The 25,024-nt window shown below is 33.4% G+C and overlaps 1 protein-coding gene across 2 annotated transcripts in view; it reads right to left on the reverse strand.

The window, feature by feature from the left end:
- Positions 1-2,451: 2,451 nt before the first annotated feature.
- LARP4B (La ribonucleoprotein 4B) overlaps positions 2,452-25,024 on the reverse strand; it is a 73,563-nt gene continuing 50,990 nt past the window's right edge. For both annotated transcript variants that reach the window (XM_031939606.1, XM_023505020.2), the window contains 7 exons: positions 22,863-22,969; positions 21,801-22,052; positions 20,847-20,892; positions 15,711-15,875; positions 8,422-8,546; positions 7,738-7,849; positions 2,452-6,745 (listed from right to left, as the gene is read on the reverse strand). In XM_031939606.1, the coding sequence (XP_031795466.1) occupies positions 6,449-6,745; positions 7,738-7,849; positions 8,422-8,546; positions 15,711-15,875; positions 20,847-20,892; positions 21,801-22,052; positions 22,863-22,969 (1,104 nt within the window). In that variant the 3' untranslated portion in view covers positions 2,452-6,448. The remainder of the gene's footprint in view (positions 6,746-7,737; positions 7,850-8,421; positions 8,547-15,710; positions 15,876-20,846; positions 20,893-21,800; positions 22,053-22,862; positions 22,970-25,024) is intronic.

A 25,024-nucleotide genomic window follows, 5' to 3' on the forward strand; every position in this document is an offset into this window, starting at 1 on the left:
CAGTTTAAGGATGTCTTCTTTAAAAATTGAAGGCAATACTAAATTTCAGTTAGACAATAGAAAAATGTATATTCCCATCCAATGTCAAAGACTTTCTGAAATCTATGGGCTATGTGGACTCCAGGTTAAGAATCATTGACGTAGCTCCATTAAGAAAATTTAGATTGTTAGTATTTTTCTAATTACATGGTACTTTCCTACTAGGAAGTTGGAAGGCAAGTTCAATATTAAAATTTTCCCTGAAATTCTCAGTCCCCTTCTACATAGCTTCTTATTTGCAGATATGGATCTAGGTTTTGGCTAGTTATTTTCAAGTAAATTTTTTTTCTTGCCCAATTGCAAACCTGAGATACAGCTTTCCGTATTCCTAAGATGTTTTCCTGTAGATAGAAAGTACTTAACAGTTGTAATACTAACATTATTCCAAGTAGAAAAGGTGTAATAATACTTCACAGGTAATTCTATATTTCAATCTAAAATATATTTATTAAGGGTCTAAAACGTGCTGGATGTCTACACACTAACAGAACAAAAACTGTTCTAAGTCCTCAGAACTCAGATGGGGGTAGAATGGGTATCAGAGGAAATGAGAACTATCATTTATATAACACCTATTTTGTGTCAGACACAGTACTAAATACTCTACAAAAATTATTTCACCCGTGAGAGGGAGATGCTATTCCCCCATTTCCCAGTTGAGAAAACTCAAGCAAACAGAAATTAAGTTACTTGCTACTAAAGTGTCTGAGGCTGAATTAGAGTCGTTCCAACTCCAGGCTAAATGCTCTCTGCACTTAACCACTTACATGTGGTCCATACCTTCTCAGAGCAGAGTATAGACAGAAGTATGCATATATAAGGAGAAAGTTACTTGCTGGTCCAGTCTCAAACTCTACAGAGGAAAGGAGTATATGATAGAAGGGAAAACTACTCACTGTTATTCATCTGCATCATCAGAACACTAACAGCAGCCATCACCCCATGGCGGGGAAGGAAGAAAGGGAAAATGGGATGGCAGTTTAGGAGAGAAAGCTCATCACCACCGTGACAGAGGGAGGTGTCCAGCTTATACTGTCAAAAATGGAAAATTCACCCACCTCAAGATCATGTCACCTGACCTTTTTCAGGCAGGGTCAAGATGGCCTGAGCACCTCCATCTGAACAAATAAGCCTACAACCTGCTCCTCCTAAAGGATGAAAACTACAGGTGAAACCAAGAGCTGGAATGGAAAGAGAAGTGGTTAGATGTGGAGCCAGTGCACTTCTCAGCTGGCTCTTGGAAAAGGGGGTTGATGTCTATTCCTTTTTACATCCTTTCACAGTTTCCAGAGGCATGGCTGCCCAGGAAAGCAGACTTGTTACACCAATAAATCAACAGCCAGACTATCATCTTCCATAGAATTGCCAAACATGGTAAATACCATAGCCTAGTTATGATTTTACAGCATTGCTCAGTTTCCAAGGTGCTACTGAATAAAATAACTGAGAAAAACTTATAGTTATGGAATTTTGAAAGGTTTAAAATCTACTCAAGAAACTCTGGTTGCATCCATACAAATCTTTAGACTCTCAATTTCAAGAGAAAAAGATAAGCCAAAGTAGGCTAGCATTTTTTCCCTTAACATTGTTCTTAATCTCAGCACTAAATTAAAATATGCAAATTCCTGTATTTAATGTTTCATAAACCCAAATATCAATTAATTATTTATTTCCAATGACTATTAATATAAATGAATGCACTGAATACAAAGTTTAATTTTCCCAGCTAAACTGCCAGGACACTAAAAAACATAATGTTTCTATTTAAAGAACACACAGTAGCTACTTTTCATAGTATTTATTTCAAATGATTAAGCATCAAAACCTATCCATTCTTCTGCTGAGTTTAAAAAAAAAACACCTCATTCATTCACAAATGAGGGGAAATAAACAAGTGAAATTATTTTCTATCACTTTTTTTTTTTTTATGAAACTGATGAATAAATTTGTTTTCAAATGTTATTTTCATACAATGCCTTTATGGAACTGAAAACCAATGTGTACAACAAACAAAAATCTAAACTGGCCTTAAGTGACAATGCTTTGGAAGAGAATGTAATTCATTTCTTAAAAAAAAAAAAAAAAAATCAATACTAAGATATTTCAACATTTACTTTATGGCTTGGGTTTAATTCACTATTTCATAATGAACAATTTTGATTTTAGTGCTCAATTTTATTTTTCATTAAACAACCGTAAACAACTTTAGCTAGACTGAAAAAACCTTATGTGGCAGTTCATATAAATAATTAGAATTATGTACAAGTCAGAAGAACTTTCATAATTCAAGCAATTTGGAGTCAACTTATTTTCCATAAATGTAGACATCAATGTGCATTAGATCAAAAAGAGTTTAAAAAAAAAAGATTCTAGAAGAAAAATTTTAATTAAAAAAAAAAATCAAAAGAAAAATTGAACAGTGCCTAAATCTTTATTTTTCATAACCTACATTTTTCAAATTAGACAGTTTTACATTGTTGACACAAAAAAGAAACTTAAATTACCAATAGTTTACATGTAAGCTTGATTCCAGTCTTAATGGAAAAAATAGAACAAAAACAAAAACCCTCAATGAAGCTTCCATATTCCACTTCTAGTTCCCAAATTGGCAGCTGTTAACTCTCCTTCAATCTGATTGTCTGCTGCTATTTGTGTAATAGGTTACAAAGCACATAAAATCCTTAACCATAGCAAGCTAAAGGAGATACAAAGCAATATGCACCATTAGTCAGCTGGTGCTCTAGGGAAACAATGAATTACATTCAAACAAGACCTTTTTTCATGACAACTGCAGAAATGTTAAAAGAGAACACAACAAAATAAAAGCTTGTTGTCACTGTACTAGGTGACTTCTAGTGATCAACAATGTTGACACCATGGGGGAAAAGGGGCTGTTCTAAATTGTCATGGCACTAACTTCAAAAACAACTACATCACTATTATTTATGGGAAAACTGGGCCAGATTCTATACTATTTTTATATTTCTGAAAAATATTATCGCACAATTTCACAAGTTCAAAATTCCAATTTTAATTGCTGTACCCCTGATTCTAGAGATACTGCTTACTAGGAGGGTTTAAAAATGAATTTATGAAAGCCACAGTTATTAGCTATATGTCCCATCACAAAAGTCTGCATGTAGCATCACAGCTTTCTATTCTGATAGCCTCAATGTGTCAGTGAGTGGAAATTCTCAAAGTAATTGCAGTATGATTTTTTTGAGGTATCATCATACAGCTAGCTATTTGGCATGTCACCTTTTGCTTAATTAAAAAGAAAGCTATAAAAACCACATCACAGCAAGGTTTAAACTCTGGATGCAACAGACTATTGATGGGTAAGCAGTAATTACAGTGTATTGACCTAGTACAAATGGCAGCAGAATACATTAAAACAGTACAACATATCCTGCTGGTCTCAATATATTACCTTATAATGTACCAGTTCACTATAATGATTAGCTGTATACTGTTGCTGTTAAGTGACCTTTTTAATAAATTGTTTGCAGCTGTTGAGCACTTACATGTTCAGCAGGCAAACAAAGCAAATCATTACAGATGGCTTTAGCCATATACAAATCCAATTGCCATGTTCACTGTCCAGAGGGGGGTGGAGGGGGAGAGAATAAATAATAAAATCCAGTGACTCAATGGTTTTAGTAATCTTGGTGATAACTGTGGTTGTTCATGTTCCATCTCCTCCCACAACAAAGTGTGCAATATTAAAAAGTAATCAGGTCTTTGCTTGCCATTGCAATCTTTCTTGCAGTCCAATTTATTTGTGTTAAAAAGCCAATTAATTTTGATTCTCAGCTATTTGTCAAATGAAGGGAAATCAACTACATATTTCTTATTTAAGTATCTGAAAATTATTTTGTAACGTTTTTGAGTATTGATACTATTTAGAAGTGATCACGTAAATATTGGAGTATGATTTTTTTTTGGCAGGGGGAGGGAGAAGGAATTCTTAGTGATGCTTACTTTCACATTTACACATTGTTTTAAAGGACCATCGTTTCAAATGTATCTGTTTTATTTTATTTACTTGACTAGACTGCCAATTGCCTATTTACATTATATTACAAGACACACTCATACTGAATAAAATGCACACTTTTAAAGATGAATATGAAAACATCTGAGGGTTTTTAAATAAAATTTTCCCCCATTTCCCTTTTGCAGTGAAGAGGCAGATCAGCACACCAGAATAAAAGAAAAGGAAAAAAGAAAAAACAAAAACAAAACAAAAACAAAAAACAAACAAAAAAAACCAACATCAACAAATTAAAGTAATACTCAAACCACAACATTTAGTTTATCTACATCCAGCTCAACAGCAACATTTATAATATATCAATAATTTTTATCAGATTTTTCTTTAGGGTACCTTTTTATATGTTCTGATTATTTACAACTGTACAAGCAAAGCACACACTTCCAAGTGCACATATTTAATACAGTATTGACTATTTGCATTTACAGCATTTTTCAACAATCTGAAAAAGTTCAACTGTTTAAGATCTTTAAGGTATATTACAAAAACTGCCATTACCTGTTCTACAGTAAATTTACTCAGTAAAACCAGTGACCCTAGATATATATGGTAACTGAGTAATCCTGTATTCCACTCATGCCAACCCAGTGGGCCAGTCTTCATTAACGCTACGCTGTCTTATACAAAAGTTAAGGCAAAGTCATTTTCAAGTTTAAATAAAATTCAAGTCTTTAAATATTGGATGGAAATAATTTCTTAAAAAAAAAATCAGTTCTTTTAAATAAACATTTATGGAATAAGATGTATGGTTACATTTAGCAGGAAATAGTTTCATTTTAACTGCCTGCTCTTTAGAATACTTAAAGAAAAACCTTAGGCATTTTAAAACAAAAATAATTTATATTTAACTTTATTAGAAACTTGCTAATTTAGTGCATCCTTGTTCCTCAGAAGTTTAGCACTTCTAGAAGTGAATCAATAAGAGAAACCTCATTTGAGAGGAAAAGCAGGGATTTTTCTCCAGCACATAAAAAAATCCCCAACACACACCATTCTCTCACACTTAAAAAAAAAAAAAACAAAAAAAACAAAAAACTTTACATCTATATGCCAATGTTAGGAGGTACAGGAAGAATGTCAACCCTCGGCTGACTAAATATACGGACTCTTTCAAAGAGCACTTGGGGCAGAGTTGAAAGAAATACACAAAGCATGAGCATAGGACAAGAGGGAACCAGAAGGTACAGTGGTGACTTGTATCAGTTTCCTTGTCAGACTAAGAATGCTAACTTTCAGGTTATCCAAAAAAAACCCAACAACAACAACAAAAAACAAACAAACAACAACAACAACAACAACAAAAAAAAAAAACAAAAATAAAAACAAACAAACAAAAATGAAAACAAAAACATGACAGTGCTACCTTGTAGTAACTTATCTATGGGCACCTCTCCACAATGAAAATTTATGGAATTGCTTTTCCTTCTACTCACAATGTGCTTTGAATTTATTACATGTAGTCTAATCTACTTTAATATGGAGTGAGAAGCTGGTTACTTGCTTGCAGTAAATCAAAACTCAAACATATTCTCCATGGTGCTCTCCATAGGACTTTTATCATTTGTTTGCACTGAAGATCAAATGCCAATTAAAAATTTTAAAATATCAGAACCAACCATTTAGTTAACCCAAAAGTGCAAGTTCCTATGCCCAAATGAGTCACAATAACCTAATAAAAAAAATCTTCTCCCAATAACATGTGCCAGCATTTTGTAAAATTTATCTGCTCTTCCTGCACTCGCAATACTAGCTGTTACCAACCATCATCAGTCTCTATTTAGTCATTTTAAGGTATGTACTTCCAGACCAGTTATTTTTAAAAAAATGAAGCAGTAGAGTTCTGCTTAATTTAGAAAAACTCACTATATATCTATATCTGCAGATATAGATATATAGCTTGTAATCATAGCCACATGGAGGCTTAATAAAAAATATCAATTTGTTAAGATAAATGCATTTTCTATCCTGAAAAAAAATCAGACTTTATGCATCACCTCCAGTTAAGCACCAACCTAAACATAAGGTTTAGATCAATTAAATCCTGAAAAAATAGACTGTTTTTCAAGAGGGGAAAATAATTTTTCATAGAAGAAAAGTAACTTGAAGGCATTTCACATGCCTCATATACCACTGCAAGCTCCTAACCAGCAACTCATGCTCTGTACTCTGAATGGGAACTTTAGTAAACAGAACTCTTCCATAGTCCCCATACCCACACACTCATACATATCCACACACTCATACATACACACGCATACACACACACACACGCATATACATACACACACACACACACACACACACACACTCTCTCTCTCTCTCTCTCTCTCTCTCTCTCACACTCTCTCTCTCTCTTCATTGGGGAGATCTGGGAGGTGTATTCTGTTCCTTATTCAAACGCTTCCCAGGGGCTGGCGGTGGGGACCTGCGGCCTGACTGCCTCCTCTGGTCTTTGGGGTGTCCTGGATTTGATTTTGAAGGTGGAGGTTCTCGGGATCTCTCCATCGGTGACTCAATGGGCTTCTTTTCTTCTTTCCCACAGCCAGCAGAATTTGGCTTCTGTTCCTTCTGAGCTTGTAAAGGAGGAGGAGGTGGTGGCAGCTCTTTAGTTGTTCTCTGACAAATTTCAGCATAACTGGGTTTTCTCAATTCCTGGGAAATTGGGAACAAACAAGACATTTAAATTATAAACACAATATGATTACTCTTTTAAGTAATAACTTGGCTAAGTATAAATGAAGCTCAGAAGATAAAAGCAAAATATAATGAAACAATTTCAACTTGATTCTATATTTTAAAAAGTATTAAGCTTTTGTCAATTTTTTTTAGTCAATGGTCAGAAAACAATAATGAAATTGCAGATCAACTGACTCTTATCCTAGATCAGAATTCTGAGGTTCAAGTAAAAGATTTTAAGAAAAGGATGGAAATGTAGAAAAAGAGAAAGGACTAAGAGCAAAGATAATATGGATATAATCCTTCCTCTATTTTTCTATAAGGAAGCCTTGTAGACCTGGCCAAAGCCTAGCAAAATGCTTGCAATCAAATTTCCTCTTTCTTCCTACTTTCTGAGTCCTTAATACTATGTCGTGTAATTTACAAATATTTTACTACTGATTAATACTGGAAATGGACCATGAATTAAAATTCTATTACCATCTCAAAATCAGAGAGTTAGGGATGGTGCTTTATGGGGAAAACAGAAATTTATGGCATAAAGTTATTGGAGGCAACGGGAAAGATAGAAAGGAGATAAAGACTGGACGTACAAGTAGATATGTTGTGAAGGTAGAATTGACAAGACTTAAAGTGAATGACTTAAAAAAATATGCCAAGTTTCTGCAAAATTAATGGTGGCCTCAATAGAGTCTAGAAGACGGGAAAGGTGAGGGGAAATACAGAAAAGCTTGGGAAAACCACTTCTGATAAGTTACAGATTTGTATTTATAACCATAAATGATAATTATGAAACTATTAAAAGAAAAACCAGTGAATTGAAATTTCCCTAGTACCAAAATTACTTCATAAAGTGAAGAAAAAATGTAAAAAGCTTAGTGAAAATAAGACTCTTGAACAGTACCCCAAAAGACTTATACTATAGACAGATTAAACCATTTAGAAAGAAAAGGTGTCAAAAGACATACTGCAGGAGTTCCATTAACTTGCACCGATCTACACGCAGTGGGAGTGAGGGCACAAGAAAGCCGTTCCATGCTGTGTGTTTCCCTCTGCTTGTTTTCCACAACCTTGGATTCTCTGTAAAACAATGTTACATGTAAATTTGAAAAATGAAGGCAGCTTCCTGTACTTTTATACCTGATACCCAACAATAAGGGCCAAGTAATAAAAAATTCTTAAAAAGTTTATTTGCATGTATAGAATTCTACCAGAAATAGATTCTGGATGAAAAACAAATATATCACCAAGATAATTAATCAAACAAATGGGAAAAAAAATCAGTTATTTCCACACATATGAAAACTTCACTAATAAGAGATAATGAGGGATATTCTAAATAATAGTAACAGCTATATAAATGCATAAATAGATCTCTCTATAGATATTTTCTAAAGGGGTTAATTCAGGCTTTTTGTAAGAACACACGTACCCAATGTAAAGGGTAGGTTTAGTTCTTAAGATTTTTTAAAAAGTTTACTATAAGATAATTTAAAAAAAAAAAAAAAAAAGATTTATTTCATTTACTAACAGCTTACCATGAAACAATATTCTTTTTAATAGTGAATAGACAGATTCTTTAATGTCTTCTCTAATTCTGGATTCAAAATTAATAAAACCAAAGACACAGTTGTGAAAATTCAAATCCTTACTCAGGTAACTGGACTGGGGAAGGAGACTGTTCATATGCTGCTGACAGAACAGAAGAACCTGACACTGAAGGCTCTCTAGGCATTACTGCAGGAATAGTGTTTGTACTTGCATCCACATTCAGGGGCTAAAAAAAAGAGAAAAACCAAATAACTGAATTAAGTTCATTTTAAAGAGATACAAGAAAAAAGTGATTTTATATAAAAAAGTAGGGTTACAAAAAATGCGTTTGCCACTAACTGAACTTGTGACAATAATGGTGATGCTTTTACCCACCCACCCCAATTTGGCCAAGGGATGGGGGAATGGGGAAGAAAGGATTGAAATGCTATTATTTTTTAGTGCATGGGGACAAAGAATACAATGAGTGCGCAGGAACTGAAATTCTGGCACCTCACCTTTCAAAGTATGCCAACTTTTAATAAACTCAAACAAAAGAAAAGGGGAGGGGAGTTGCTTTTAAGGATTCCCTCAATTTCAAAGGAATCAGAGAAACCTCAAATAAGGCAATGTTGAGTACAATCCATATTATAATTAACTTATTATTATAGACATGTATGATAGAGAAAGGAAGTAGGGCAGTCATATAGTTAGAATGATCTATAGTTAATGAATGGCCTGAGCAATGTGCAGACTTACTTGAAACATTACAGCTACTAGAGGAAGGAGTCTAGAACATAGGAACCTTGATGGAAATGTAAAGACACATATAAGAATTGCAAAAAATGGGATGATATGGATGGGTCACAGATAGATCTGTATTAGAAGAGTATTAGTATCCACAAAAATCAGATTACTAACCTAATTAATCATTCTATATTTGAGAGGGAAGAGATTACAGCAACTATATTAACTAAAGTTGAGGCTCTTATTCCTATAGGAAAAGGGAGTGTATTTAGAGTATTAAATTGTTCTCAACGTAAACTACAGAAGAGATTATTTCCTATTTGAGAATTTATTTACAGCTATAATTTCTTATTATTTTAAGCACATTTTATGTAACAGCACCTGTTGACGGTACAATTTGTCATAAAAACGTGGACACCACCATCCAAAATAATATATTACTATTATATTATTATTAATATATTACTACATTACCAATAAAAATTCTATTAAGTTACTTCATATAACTGGATAAAGGAAGTATGCAGAGAAACAAATAAATCGGGTATCATTCTTTCAAAGCATTCCAGATTCTCCTTTAGGAACTCTCTAATCAGCCTAACTGACCTATTAGCTTTTATTTCTTTAAAGAAATTTAAGGGGAATCTAGATAGTGCAGTGAATACAGCACCAGTCCTGAAGTTAGGGAACCTGAGTTCAAATCTGGCCTCAGATACTTAACACATCCTAGCTGTGTGACCTTGGGCAAGTTACTTAATCCCAATTGCCTCAGCAAAAATAAAAAAATAAAATATTAAACTCCTGTGTCCATGGTTCATTCACTATGTCTAAAATAATGTATTTCCTCTCAGAGAGAAATGTGAAATACAGAATCTGTAAGGAAGCAATATAAATTATAAATTAAAAATAAATCAATAGGAAAAAAAAAAAACACGACTGAAGGAAATGATATAGAACATTTCCTCAAAACAAAAACCATCAAATAATTTTAAAAGATGTAACTTTAAAGTATCACCTAATGTCTAATACATAAAAAATTAAAATGTTAAGTCTTACCGATATTAGAGTTTTGGGTCATTGGTGTTATTAAAAATTGGCACTATACATGAATTTGGCAATATTTTTGTGTGAAAATATTTGTAGCAATGTTATTTGTAATTGTAAAAAATTAGAAAAGAAACTCAAGCTAAGGATTAGCTAAGCATTCTGGTAGAGCCACATAATAGAAAAACTGCCATTAAAGCAGAGTACAGAGGAAGAAATTTACAATCTATCTATATATTGAAACAATGAGTATGACAACGATGAAATATATTGCAAATAGGTAACTTGTGCATTAGAAATAGCAGAAAGAAATCATCATTGCATCTGTGACAACACAGGAAGTCGGTCAATCATGTGATGAGAAGAATGCATAGTCCAGGTACTTTAATGTTATACACAAAGTATTAAACACATGGAGGAAGACCTACTGGAGCTTTAGTTACTCTATGAAGAGTTAAATGGAAGGACATGAACAAGAATGGTAGAAGACGAGAAAGCAAGGATAAGTTGTTACAAATAACAATTTATAAGGTGGTTGATGTCAAAATTGAGGCAGCAAACCAGCTGGACTCCTCAAATCAGACTGTGTAATAGCAGAGCTAAGAAAAAGTCAGAGACGTGTTTTCTAGACTAAGACAATTCAGGAGGTTGGCAGGAGAGCCAACCCAGAGTGCACATGACAACAGGCATTACTAGTAGCAACAGCAGGCCTTGGATATGGCTGTGATAGTGGCAGCGGCAGCGGCAGCTTCAAATACTCAACTCACAGAATAAGAGGGTAGGACAAATTGGTCAGAAAGATTATTTTGCTGTCCCTGGATAGTGCGGGCAGGCAACTCTACTACCCATTTGCACTTCTGGGTCATAGTTCCAAGGTAGGGAGAAGCACTAGCATTTAGAGCTGCAGCAGACCATGAGAGCAGGGATATACCTCAACAGCTAAAGACATTAATCAATACAATAGTCCAAGACAAGTCCAAAAGACTTGATGAAATTCTAAGAATAAAACAGATGAACACGAGTTCAAACTAAAGAATAACTAAGGAAATGTTTTACATGATTTCACATGTATGACTGATAGCATTATGCTTGTCTTCAGTGGGTAGGGGAAAGAGAATTTGGAATCAAGATTCAAAAAGGAAAGATTTTTTTTTTTTTTTTGGCTGAGGCAATTGGAGTTAAGTGACTTGCCCAGAGTCACACAGCTAGGAAGTGTCATGTGTCTGAGACCAGATTTGAACTCAGGTCCTCCTGACTTCAGGACTGGTGCTCTATCCATTGCACCACCTAGCTGTCCCTCAAAAAAAAGAATCTTAAAAACAAATTAAAATAATTTTTGGGGGGTGGGCGCAAGAAAATCAAATTAGCCTTTTATAATTTAGGGGAAAATGATTGTGGAAACAAAAGTAAAATTTTTCCATTCATGTTTACCCCTAAATCTCAACAATGTCATGGATGCAATACTGGTTTACTGAAGGCTATATCAACAGTCTGAGAGAATGTTTCATACTGGAATGTTTCAAACCTTGGTGCACTGAGGAGGGGCTAAATGTTTCTTGCCTGAAAAATGCCCTGGCTAAGTTTAGAAATAATCATACTCACAAATCTAGCCATCAGGTCATGTCTTATTCTGGCCATGACTTACTTAAGACATATTGTCTGTAAATTTTTTGGCTAATTATCAGTGTCAATGGAAGAAGAATTCTTAGCAGCAAATTTACAAATCTAAGCATCAAATGAATCATGATAATAATAAAATTGCAAAAAAATTTTCAGAAACCTAACTATACTGGTTATGAGAAACTATGTATACGTGAATATATCAGGACTTTGAAATATGAAGGACTCTCAATGGCTCCTTCTTGGTTGGTGGGTTGTTTCAAAAGCAACTGAAAGGACATGATGGTCAAAAGAAAAGTAGAATTGTCTCCCTAAACTAACAAAGTTAGTGGCACCCTTAATGTCTAAACAATTTTTTCATGGTGCCCCTAGGTCAAACACCCATTTTAAGTATCATCAACTATGTCAAAAAACATTCACAAATATCCTCAAAAGCAATGTAATGACTTTTTCCTCTCAAAAATTTAAATTATACCATCATATACCTGACTCTACCAGCATACATTTTCTGAACTGTAAAGTTCAGTTATAGATATTCTGCTGGTTGGTATCAGAACTCTAGGGGAATAACACTTTAATTACTTTTTTTTCTGCCTAAATCTGTGATTTTGGTGTAAGATACTCTTCCAAAAAGCTCTAGTGCAGACAAACAAATTTGATAGGATAGTGAATAGAGAGCTAGATCTGGAGTCAGGAAGATCCAATCTCAGATACTTCTCTATGTCAGCATAGGCAAGCCACTTTACCTTGTGCCTGCCTCAGTTTCCTCATCTGTAAAATGGAGATAATAGCAGCACCTTCCCACCAGGATGTTGAGAGAATAAAAATGAGATGTTTGTATAAGTGCTTAGCATAGTCTTTGACACATAGTAGATACTTAACAACTACCTGTCTTCGTTTCTTCTTATGAGATGGCTACCTGGAGGCACTAAGAACTTAACTGAACCGCCCACATCACAATGAGATCAGCTATACCCTTAATTTAAAAGAAAATATAGTAATAGAATTTTTCCATGCTAGTATCACAAATGTTTACAGATTTAGTGCCTACGAATTTGTAATTTGTCAGATTCAATATCTGTATCTTAGAATCAAATGAAAATCAGATTTTCCTGAATATATGTAAATAAGAGTCATGACTTTGTTACAAGTCTGATTACTAAATTGAAAGATTAAGAGTCAAGCAGGAAAACACCTTCACTTTACATAAAATGAAATAAAAACCTTTCCTGACAATATGCTTCCAAGGTACTTTAGGAAGTCACCAGCATCCTTATTAAGCCTTTACCATATGTGAAGGGTTGTGCTAAACAGCAGGGAAAGAAAGATAAGCACAAACCCTTTATCTTAAAACAGCTCATGTTCTAATAGTAGAGAGGACAAGCAAAGAACTGCAATAGAATATAAATGCTGAGTAATTTCAAGAAGAGGCTCTAGAAGAGAATAAGTTTGGGCAAAGCTTATTGTAAAAAAGTGAAATTTGAGCTGAATCTTGAAATTAGTCAGTAGACAAAGGAGGGGAGGGAGAAGATTTTAGGAACAGGAGATAATGAAAATGGATTACAGAAAGTAATTAAAGAAAATTAAAAAGAAAAAATTAAAAGAAAATTAAAATTAAAGAAAATTAAAGATTAAAGAAAATTAAAGATTAAAGAAAAGTGTATCCAGGAGATCAGGGACAATGGACTGAAGAATATGTTGAAGAGGGTAAATTATAAAAAGAATGAAAAAAAGCAGAATTTTACATTTCATTCTAGAGCAAACAAGGAATCACTGGAGTTTACCGAGTAAGAGTGACATACTCTAACCTGCACTTTAAGAAGATCACTTTGGCAGCTGAATAGGGGATGAATAAAAATGGGAAGAAACTTGAGAGAAGGATACCAGTCAGAGGTCTTCTGCAATAGTCCTGGTGTGATGCAATGAGAGATTCCACCAACATAACAGCTGTAGAAGTAGAGAGAAGGGAATACACAAACACACATACACGCACACACACAAAGAGAGATGTTTGAATGTAGAAATGGTAAGATTTAGGAAAAGACTGGGTGAAAGTCAGATGAGAATGACAAGAAAATTTAAAAAAAAAAATAGGGAGGAGTTAGGAAAGGGGGGGAGGGTTTGAGGACAAAGATAAGTATTCAAACTGAACATGTTGAATTTGAGATGTTTATGGACCAGCCAGTTATTGTTGTTCAATAGAATTGGTGATATTATATTTCAGATGAAGAGAGAGAGACAAAGAAAGCTGAGAATTATCTACATCTGAACAGCTCAATCTTTGGGAGCTGATGAGACCACGAAAATAGAAAAGAAGGGGAAGGGCAAGAAATTACCCTAGAGCAATCTAGATAAAGATCCTACAAAAGAAAAGAAAGAGCAATCAGACAGGCAAAGAAAGAAGAATAAGAAGAGATCGTGTCATGGAAACCTAACCATGGCCAGAAGCGCATTAATAATGTAAAAGGCTACAGAGAGGTCAAGAAGAGGATGATTGAGAAAAGACCATTAAAAGTGACAATTCCTATCCCTGCTAACTTTGAAAAGAGCAGTTTCAGTAGAATAATGAAGTTAAAAGCCAACTTGCTAAATGTTGATAAAAGAAAGAGGTCAGGAAGCAGAGGCATACATTGGAGACAACTTTCACAAAGACACTGGCTGAGAAAGGCAGGAAAGACAAAGGACAAATGTTACTGAGGATGACTAGATAAAGGAAAAGAAAAAATTTTAAGTGTGGGGAGATGTGAACATTTTTGTAGGTAGTAGGGAAGCAACTAGTAAATGGAAAAGAGAATGCAGTGTAGTGACAGAGTTGGAATGATCAGAGACAATCAACTGCCACTTGTATTTCGATTTGATTTTTGCATGTCAGAGGCCACTTCATGTGATAAAGGGATGAAGGAGATAACTGGTTGGTGTGAGATGAGGAAAAGGGGGGAAGAGAAACAGTTTTCTCAATGAATTTTCTCAATTTGTTTAGCAAGTAGCAGGCCAAGTCCTCAGTAAGCGAACTGAAAGGATAGGAAAGAGTGCCACAGAAAGGTTAAGGAAGGAAGGAAAAGTTATATAACCATGAGGACCCAATCAAAATTAGGCAACAAAAATTTGTAGTCAAGTGAAACAAATATGGTTACATGACTTTTCACTAGCTCCATTTAGTAAGAGTAGGAGTTAAAGGTAGATGGTGTTCAGTAATATAAGTCTGGGTCTTGGCAAGCTCAATAATAAGCAAAGGAGGCAAAGTACTCCAGTTTAAGAGAATAATGTATAATTGAACTATATCACCAACGTCTTGAGAAAAGGAAGATAAGACATCAAGTACTCAGTACAGTGTGAAGATTTGGCACAGCCAAGTTGGCAGAAAGTCCAAGGTCATTGTCGTCATTGTCATGCCTCAAATAAGTAAAGGTAAATGATAACACTATATTCTGTAAAGCTCAAAAGTCCAGAGTCACAGAAGGCAGGAGCAAAGGGAGGTACAATCTGGGAAATCCAGACAGGAGGTAGGACCTGGGAAACGGGGGTGAGGTAGAAAGCGTGTTATTTATCCACAGCTAAATTTCAATCTCATTTCTAGTTGTTACCCTAGAAAAAAAGTGCCTACTGTGGGACACTGTTACATTCAAATATTGCTGAAAAGTGGTTTATAGTGAAAACAGGCACAAAAACAATGTATTTTAGACATATTTTATTTTGGTGCCCAATGCAGTAAATGAGACCTATTTGGGGATGCAAAATTTAGAGCTGGAAGGTGGCAAAAAGCTAATCTATTACTAAAAGAAGGTGAGACCCAAAGAAGTAAATCTTCCTAATCTAAGGCCAATTCTCCACTTACTTGGCTACAATTGCTGTAGTTAATTACATGACACAGAATTGCACTACAAATAGCTCAAGTGGTTTTCCCTTTATATAAATCTAAGAAGATAATTTCTACTGTTATATAAAAACATTTCCATATATATTTCCATATAACTTCCATTTTATAATACACATTACTTACTCTTTCTTTTGATGTTCCCATTACCATGTTAGACAACCTATTCTCAAATAAATCCTCCGTCTTCAAATTGCCTGCAGCTCCAGGTAAAGGTGGAAAACTAGACAGGCCTAATTCAAAACTAGGAGATGGAGGTTTTGGTGGTGTTGGAGATTGAGTCTGACTTCGCTGTAACAAACAAAAAAAGTTAATATTTAATGGGGAGAAAATCGCAATACTTACAGAGAGATGACTAGAGGTATATGGTGAAAGATATGAGCCAAGGAATCTAGTTTAATTCATTAAATTTTTTTATTAAATTTATTAAATTATTAAATTAAATTTATTAAATTATTTTTAATTTATTAATTTAAATAAGTCTCATAATTTAAATTTACCAAGCTTTACATCCAAATTAAATCAGTACTTTACTTCTCAAACATCATGCTAAACCAAGTTCTATCATGAACTCCTTAAAAGGGCAGTTTTTTGTTTCTGCCTTTCTTTATATTCAAAACCTAGGGTCTATAGCATTAAGTGCTTAATAAGTACTTTTGGTTTAATCTTGAACACAGATGAAAACCAGGAAATAAGTGCACAAAAAAGTACTTCTATGAAGTTAAAATATACACTGTAGAGTTCATGCACAAAAGCTTAAAACCATTTTTATTTAAAAAGGTCCTTTAGACTCAATTTGCTCTTATTTTGATAAGCTTAGTAAACTAGTTTCTTAATTGGTAGCAGATTAAAAAGAAATTATAAGTGCTGTAGACTATTTAGATGCAAGCTCTCAGTATGAAAAAGGACTTTATAATGATCATGCAATTTTAATAACCAATCTTTGCCTCAAAGAAGAAGAAATGTATTTCTATTCTTTCCCCTGGAGAAGTAGGGCACGTGGGGGGTGGGGGGGGAAATAAATGGGGTAAGGTACTTTGCGTGTAGAAATCTGCATGTATATTTAAATGAGGTCAATGAATCAGGATATTTTGTTTCATAATTTTGTCACAGTAAGGGCTGAGGGGTGGGAGAATCCGATGAATATGAGGCATGGCTGATTAATGTCTGAGGAAAAATAAAAAAGGGGGGAGGGGGGCGGCGCATCAATAATATTAATGATAAAAATCATTTTAAAGAAGACAAAAAGGAAAGTTTGAAACTATTTAATGAATGAATACCTGTTTCAATGGTACCTGGAATAATTACTTTATTATGGTATAATAATTGGTATACATATTAAGTAAGCACTTAGGTTAAAAATGTATTCACTGTATCTTTTGAATAATTTATAACTTTTTGTGCAACTCCAAAATATCAACTAAATCAGGACATTTACTTTTTAGAATATCAATATATTCACTTTATATCCTAGCACTTGGCACTGTGCCTGGCATATTGAAGGCAATTGAATATGAGAAATTTATTGAATACCTACTTTAATGGCCCAAAGACTGATGTGAAGCTACTAAGTCTTCAGTTAGGCAAACAACGACCAGGAAAGGAAAAATTATGAAAAGGCTGGCAAATATCAGAAACCCATTATAATGATCTTTCTAACCAAGGAAAAGACATCTATGATTTAAGAACAAAATCAAGGTAAAGGACAGAAAAACCAAATTCTTAAAAAAAAAAAAAAGACATAGATTTAGCTTAGATTTCACTGATGATAGATGTTCATTTGTACTTTCAAAAATTATTTTATTTAGTCATGTCATAAAGACCATATTTCTGAACAAGATTAGCCAGAAGAGGGCAATATGGTACAGTAGAAATAACAATGAATTTGCAGTCATATGACTGGAGTTAAAAGCTATTATTTATGAGACAAGTGAAGGCCCTGAAAATTTTTGAAATATAGTCCCTAAAAATAAGTTGGTATATCAGTTCTGTAAGCTTTGCTGATGTAATGTTACTTGTTCATTGATTACCTTGTGAGTTCAGAATTTATTACAGTTTTAGAACCTGATATAGCATATATAAAAATCATGTGAAACTTTCATATGATCACAGATTTAGGGCTAGGAGTGTCCTCAAATCACCTTGGCTAATCCTTTCATTTTAAGGGCCTTCATTAATCCTACCTGGAGCTTTAGTGAGGAATGCTCAATGACCAGGGACTATAAAAGGCTCAATATTCAGCTGGATGATCTTCATGGCTCAATACGCTTCCCACTCGAGTTTAGTTCATCCTTCATTAAGATGTCTTACTTCCTGAAGTAAGAGTATGACCATTTTCACACACTCTTAAGCCACTTCTCTCTGTCCAGTAGCAATTAACCTCCAGGATCAAATATAAAATCTTCTGTTTGGCTTTTAGAGTTCTCTATAATCTGGCCTCTGCCTATGTTCCCAGTTTTACGTTCTGAGACTGAATGATACAATCCTCTTAGTTGCTGTTTCTTGCACTTTTTCCTATCATCTTCCACCCCTAGCACTCTCTTGCTCTTTACCCCTGGCCTCCTAGCTTTCCTGGCTTCCTTCCTATCTCTTCTACAGTCCTACCTTCTGAAAGATTTTCCTGTTCCTTGTTCGTGATTGTCTTTCCTCTGATAATTATATTAAACTTATTTTGGGTACAACTAGTGTATACATAATTGTTTTCATTGTCTCCATCATTAGACTGTTTTTGCTTGAGAGAAAGAACTGGGTTTGGATTTAGTAGTTTTTCTTTTTATCACCAACACTTTGCACAGGGACTAGCACATAACAGGAAATTAAGGAATACTTATTGACTGACTTGGTCTTTAGCTAAATTATAAAGATGTCATCCCAAACTGATAGCATCATATTTCCTTGATTAACAGAGCAATTTGGGAAATGGTCTCCAGATCTACAAGAGTTCTAACAACACTTATGCAAGGGTTAATTACTAGACATTTTAGCTTTTTTGAAGTATATGTTCTTCCATAAGCAACTCCAAACTAAGGAAACAATATTATGACCGCAAGAATAGTCACATGGTGGGGCAAGGCTGATTTTCAAACCACATGCTATTATTACCTTTCCTGTACCTGAAGTACAAACAAACTTTGTTATTGATATTGATATTAGCAACCTTAACATAAGGTCAGGCACAAAACTAAAATGACAACAAATTACCTTCCAAATCACCAATGCTATTACTTCCAATAGATTCTGGTGAGTGATGTATAAAGTAATTCTAAATTCATTAATGTTTTCTAAAATAATTTTTGGAGGACAGAACAACTCTGCTTTATGCTTTATAAAGTCAGTTCTTTCCACAAAATATTAAATATTGTGATTTAAGATTCTGTATCAAATTGCATTAGATGTGAGTGTTGTAAATGAAAATGCACTGTGAACCATTTCTCTGATTCTGAAATTAAGGATAAATAAATGGTAAATAAACTCTCTCCCAAGTTGTAAGAAATCTCTTTTATGTGTGTATTTCTTATTATTTTCTACTCATTATAAATGCTTCAAGGTTAATGGCAATATGTTGGTCACTTCTATCTCTTACTGTAGCATAGCAGATGCTGAAAAAAAGAGTTAACTGAATGTAGACAGCATACTAAAAAACATAGGCATCATCTTGCCAACAAAGGTCCATATAGAGTCAAAGCTATAATGTGTCCAGCAGAAATGTATGGCTATGAGAGTCAGACAAGTTGTGAGATAGGAAAGCTGAGCAATGCAGAATTAATGCTTTCAAAATGTGGTACTGAAGAAGACTTGGGAACACCACTTGGATTCCAAATCAGTAAACACTTAAAGAAATTAATTCAGGCTATTCACTGGAAGGCCAAATACTAAAGCTGAAGTTTAAATATTTTTGCCACATAATGAGAATACACAACTCGCTAGAAAAAACCCTGATGTTGGGAACCTGAAATCAAAAGTAAACAGGAGTGGCAGACACTCAGATAGATAGACAGTATCATGGAAACAACTATGAACTTTGGAAAGATTTTGATGGTTAGAGGACAGAAGGGCCTTGCCACACTATGGTCCATTGGGTCATAACAATTGAACAACAACAAAAACATGTTCACTTTTTGATATGTTGCTCTGCAAAAAAAAAATGTTATTATACTGGTCAACTTTTGTAACTCAGAACCTAAAAAATTTCAATTCCAGAATAGACTTTCTATTTAATCTTTTATTATAACATTAAGAACCATGTTCCATAAACTAATTACTTTGGAAGAAGTTACACTAGGAAAAACACTTTTTCTATCACAATGAAATTACTGAACTAAAGGAAGCTGTGGTTTATTCATTTGTAAAGATATGTAAAAAAAAATATAGTGCTAGTTATTAGAGGTATCACACACCTGAAAATAGTGGGCTGAATCAAATGATTTTGAATGGTCTCTTCCAGAGTTGAATCTATAATTCTAGTATCAAATTGAACTATTAGAACTATTCCTTATAATTAACTCCTGTTTACTTTTTTAACCCCTCCCATGCTATTATCTTAACCTAAAAAAATTTTTTTGCCAGTGAAATTTCACTTTCTGCCATGCAATTATCCCTAATTGCATGAAGTTATCTTGTTCCTCCTCTAAAACTCAATAGCACTTATCTATACTTAAATGAAAGTTTATACCCAAGTTTGTATCAGAATCATTATGTATATAAATAGTAATTGTACAAAATTAAAACAGTAACTGTAAATAGTAGACTTTTTGAGATATAACAATATAAATTAAATATTTTATTTATTTTTACTTATCTCATTAATACCTGTATGCACGCCACTTATCAAACATACTTATCAAACAAATGAATCTTAAAAAAAAATAAACAAAAATCAGCTAAATTTTCCCAGCAGATTTTATTATACTCAAGTCAGAATTAAAAGCCCAATAATTTTAAAATTTACTAGTTTTCCAAAATTAGGTACTGTGCATTTGCAAAGAGTAATAATTAACACACATGTGAATAGGATTCTACATATGGGGCAGAGCATTTATAGCATATAAAAACATTTAAAAAAATAAAAACCTAGAAACTACTCCAAATTATTTCCTACTTTAATTAGTTGTGTTTGTTTTATCATATGTTTATAAATTTTCAAAATTTTTATTTGCTCCATCAAGTTTCATGTGTAAACAATTTGGTTACAATTGGTTTTTCTGCTTTTAAGGCCAAACAATTAAATAAAAATAAAGAGAATAGTTGAAAATGTGTACTCACTGTAAATTTGTCCTCTCTTTTTTTCCGAAAGCCATAGGAATTTTTCCTAAGGGAGAGGAAGAACAATCAATCCTTAAAACTACAGCCTTGGAAAAAATATTTGCTTTCCACATACATGTAAAGAAACCACATTTCACCCTTACTTCTTTTTTTTTCAAATTTCTATAAAGCCTTTTAAACTTTTTTTTTTTTTTTAAATCTGTTTTAGAAAGTCACCTGTCAATAAAGTCCACTTCTCTAAAGAATCTCTCAGGGAGCAGAAGTGATGAACTATACATGACAAAGACAGGGGCTAGAAGGAGGGAAGGTTAGTCACCTGTCAATAAAGTCCACTTCTCTAAAGAATCTCTCAGGGAGCAGAAGTGATGAACTATACATGACAAAGACAGGGGCTAGAAGGAGGGAAGGTTAGTCACCTGTCAATAAAGTCCACTTTTCTAAAGAATCTCTCAGGGAGCAGAAGTGATGAACTATACATGACAAAGACAAAGGGGCTAGAAGGAGGGAAGGTTAGTGGATTGAGAGATGTGTGTGTGTGAGAGAGTATACGTAAAAAAAGCTAAGGAATAATGTTTATCATAAATGAGTTTTTGCTAAGCAGGTACAAGAGTAAGGAATAAAGAAAGTATATTCTTGGAAGTCACCAAATTCCTCAGGTAAAGTGACTATAAACAATTATATTTCAAGATTAAGTTATGATAGCAATGTTATGATACCATGATAGCAACTTGGTTGCAGAACAGGGATAAAAACTAGATTCACTGGAATAGTAGCTCAAGATACAATGAATGGACAGTACAATTTCAAAAGCAGATTGAAGATATGGAGCTATTGCAGTATACATCACATCCTTTATTTTGAGATACAGTTTAAAGTTATAATTCAAAGATATTTTTGACTAAAATAAAAAAAAAAAATCATGCTACAAGGTATACTTAATTCTATATAACTTACCTCCCTCTACCTAAAACTGAAGAGGATTCAAGATTATTCGGCTCCATTCTCCCAATTCCAAGATCCCTCTTGGTATAAGTTGAAGTGTTTTGAATCCGTGTTCTGTTCTGTCCTGGTTGCCTTGTTTGTGGACTTCGGACACCATTAATTAAGCGGTCAGCAGTGAAATTAAATATTGTAGGACTTTCTAATAGTCCAGGTCTTCTATCTGCAGTGGGTAGCGTATGTCGTAGATGGGATTTACTAGGATTCCTGCAAATTTATTTGTATATCTCTTTAATTTTTTAAAATCATGATCAAATATCTATTAAGAAATCTTATAAAGACTTTGTTTTTTTCAAATATATCTCAATTAAAATCTACTAGTTAAAGATAAGCAATAATTCCGTTTCTTAAGGGAAATGTATTTTTACTTGAAAAAATAGTCCACTTTTCTACCTAACCTTTTTTACCATATTTTGTGATTCCTTTAATTCTCAAAAAAATTGCTTACAAATTGCTTACAAAAGTCATGGTTGAAGAGTAGCCAACCACCATTTAAATATGTATGTGATAATCTACTTTTTAAAAAAATGTATAATTAAGTTAAAAAGTCCACGTTTCTATGGAATAGTGTATTTTGCTTAAATAATTTTCATTATTTGTGATTATGATTTCTGGTATACAAAAAGTATTTGGGATGAATTTCAAAACAAGATACAGCTCAAATGTTAAAAATTTATATCACTATTTGTATATATTTGTATACATTTGTATACAAATAAACACATTTACATTTTGAAATATTTAAGAAAACTATATGGTAGTACTACTATTTTAAGTATACAAATATACAAAAAGATTAAATTAATTTAATCTTTTAAATTAATTATATTAAATTAATTAAAAATTAAATTAATTAATTTTTATTAAGCACTTACTATTATATGTTAGGTGCTAGGAAGACCAAAAATAGTGCCTGCCATTAAAGATCTTATATTCAACCTGCGCTGAAAGAAAGGGCAAATGGGAAGAGAGTGGTAGAGGGAGAATAGAAGAAAAATATTGAGTCTTTTGACTTACCTATTTCTAGGAGGATATTGTCTGAGTGATGTTAGAGGAGATGCTGCAGGTTTGAAGGTGGGAGATGTAAACCCATTGATAAATCCAGTATTTGGAAATGGTGTTACCTAGAGAGGGTGTTGTAGGGGCAGGGGATGAGGTGTAGAGCAGAAGAGGTAGGAAACAGCAACCAAAATAATTTGTTAATTTGGTTTCAATTAATATTTTGTGACAAAATTTATTTTCCCACATTTCAGTATGTTGGTAGCCTGTTTTTTTTTTAACTGTCAATACTACGTTAAGAAAACAGTTTGAATAGTACTACAGTATCTCTTAATAACTACTAGCTTACATGTATTTCTTAAAACCAAGCATTTATCGTTCCTAACATTCTTTCTTGGGTCCTTAAATATAGTAACTTTCATATATAGTTCCTCCACGAAGAAACAAAGAATCATAAAACTTCAAAGTTCAAGGGTTCAAAGGGACAGTACAGATAGAACACTGGTTCTCTATTCTGAGGACTTTGATTTAAATCCTGCCTCTTGATGTTTACTACCTGTGGGACCTTGACAAATCATTTAACTTCCCTGGACCCCAATTTCCTTATCTGTAAAATTCAGAATTCAACCTCCTTATTTTACAGTTGAGGAAATGCTCAGAAAGTAGAAATGATTTGCCTGAGGAACAGGGTTCATTATATTAGCATCGGAACATGATCTTCTTATTCCCATTAACGTCATATAACATCACATTCATCCATAGCAACTGTGGCAAAAGAAATATATATGTATGAAAAATGTTCAAATAGTTTGCTTTTTAGAAAAGGAAAAAGACTACAACGAAGCTGTGGATTCTACTGACTTTTGTTTCTGTGTCCACTAGCCTGGCTGGTACCTAATCGTGGGGGTGAAGGTGGTATTGTTTTAAGTTGTACAAATATTCTTTAACCAAAAGATTAAAAGCCCATACTTGGAGAAAATCAGGACATATTAAACTTCTATCAATAAACAGAAAACAAAATAATGAGGAAAAAAAAAGATACACACAACAAATTTCCCAGTGATGCAATTAAAAACTGACAAAGGGGGGTAATAGTAAATGACTTTGGAAATTAGAAATGGGTAAGGGGAAGACAGTTATGAGACCAAGAAATAATGAAACAAAAGAATGAAAAAAATAGAAGAGAACGTGAGACATCTCACATGAAAAACAACAAATTTGGAGAACAGATAAAGAGTAAAAATAATATTTAGACCCCCAGAAAGCTATGGCCAAAAAAGTACCTTAATACAACAATTCAAGAAACAATTCAACAATGAAAGAAATTGTCCTGAAGTGATAGAACAAGAAGGAAAAACAGAAAAAGGAAAAAATCCAACAGTCACCATTGAAATCCTATAAGGAAAAATACTCTTTGTTCATAAAATACTCAATTTCAAACCCCAAGATCAAAGAGAAAATTCTGCAAGCAACAACAAAAACAAAAACAATTTAAATAGGCTGGAGCTACAATTAGAATTGCACAAGATCTATCAGAGGCTACAATAAAAGACCAAAGGTCCTGGAATACTATATGTAGATAAACATAAGAACAAGGGGTACAGCTGAAAATAATATAGCCAGCAAAACTAAGTATAATATAGAATGAGGGAGGGGATGGAGAAGGACATTAAACAAACTGTCAGATTTTCAGGATTTTGTCACAAACATTAAACATCTTTCATAAACCACAGTGCAATAAAAATTCTATTCAATAATGGGCTGCTGAAGAAACTATTAAAATGAAATGAACATTAAAATTAATCCTAAAGAAAGAGGGAATCAAAATAAAAATTATAGAAACTATCAATAATAATGTTAAAGATAATGTGACAATGAGTGAGAAACATTTGGTGGGATACAAAAATTTTGAGGATACTGCCATAGTATTTAAGGGAAAATTTACATCCCTACACATTTTCATCAATAGAAGCAAAAAAAGGGAGCAAATCAGTGAATTGGGAATCACAACTTAAAGTACAAAAAAATAAACAAATCAAGAACTTTCTATAAAACACCAAAATGGAAATCCTGAAAATGAATTAAAAAATTGAAGGCAAAAGATTCACTAAATTAACAAATAAAACTATTTTTAAAAAGAAGCAAATCATCATTACAGGCTAAAATATTTTAAAAAAGAA

Source organism: Sarcophilus harrisii, chromosome 5 (genome assembly GCF_902635505.1).
Source record: "Sarcophilus harrisii chromosome 5, mSarHar1.11, whole genome shotgun sequence".
NCBI classification, from domain to species: domain Eukaryota; kingdom Metazoa; phylum Chordata; class Mammalia; order Dasyuromorphia; family Dasyuridae; genus Sarcophilus; species Sarcophilus harrisii.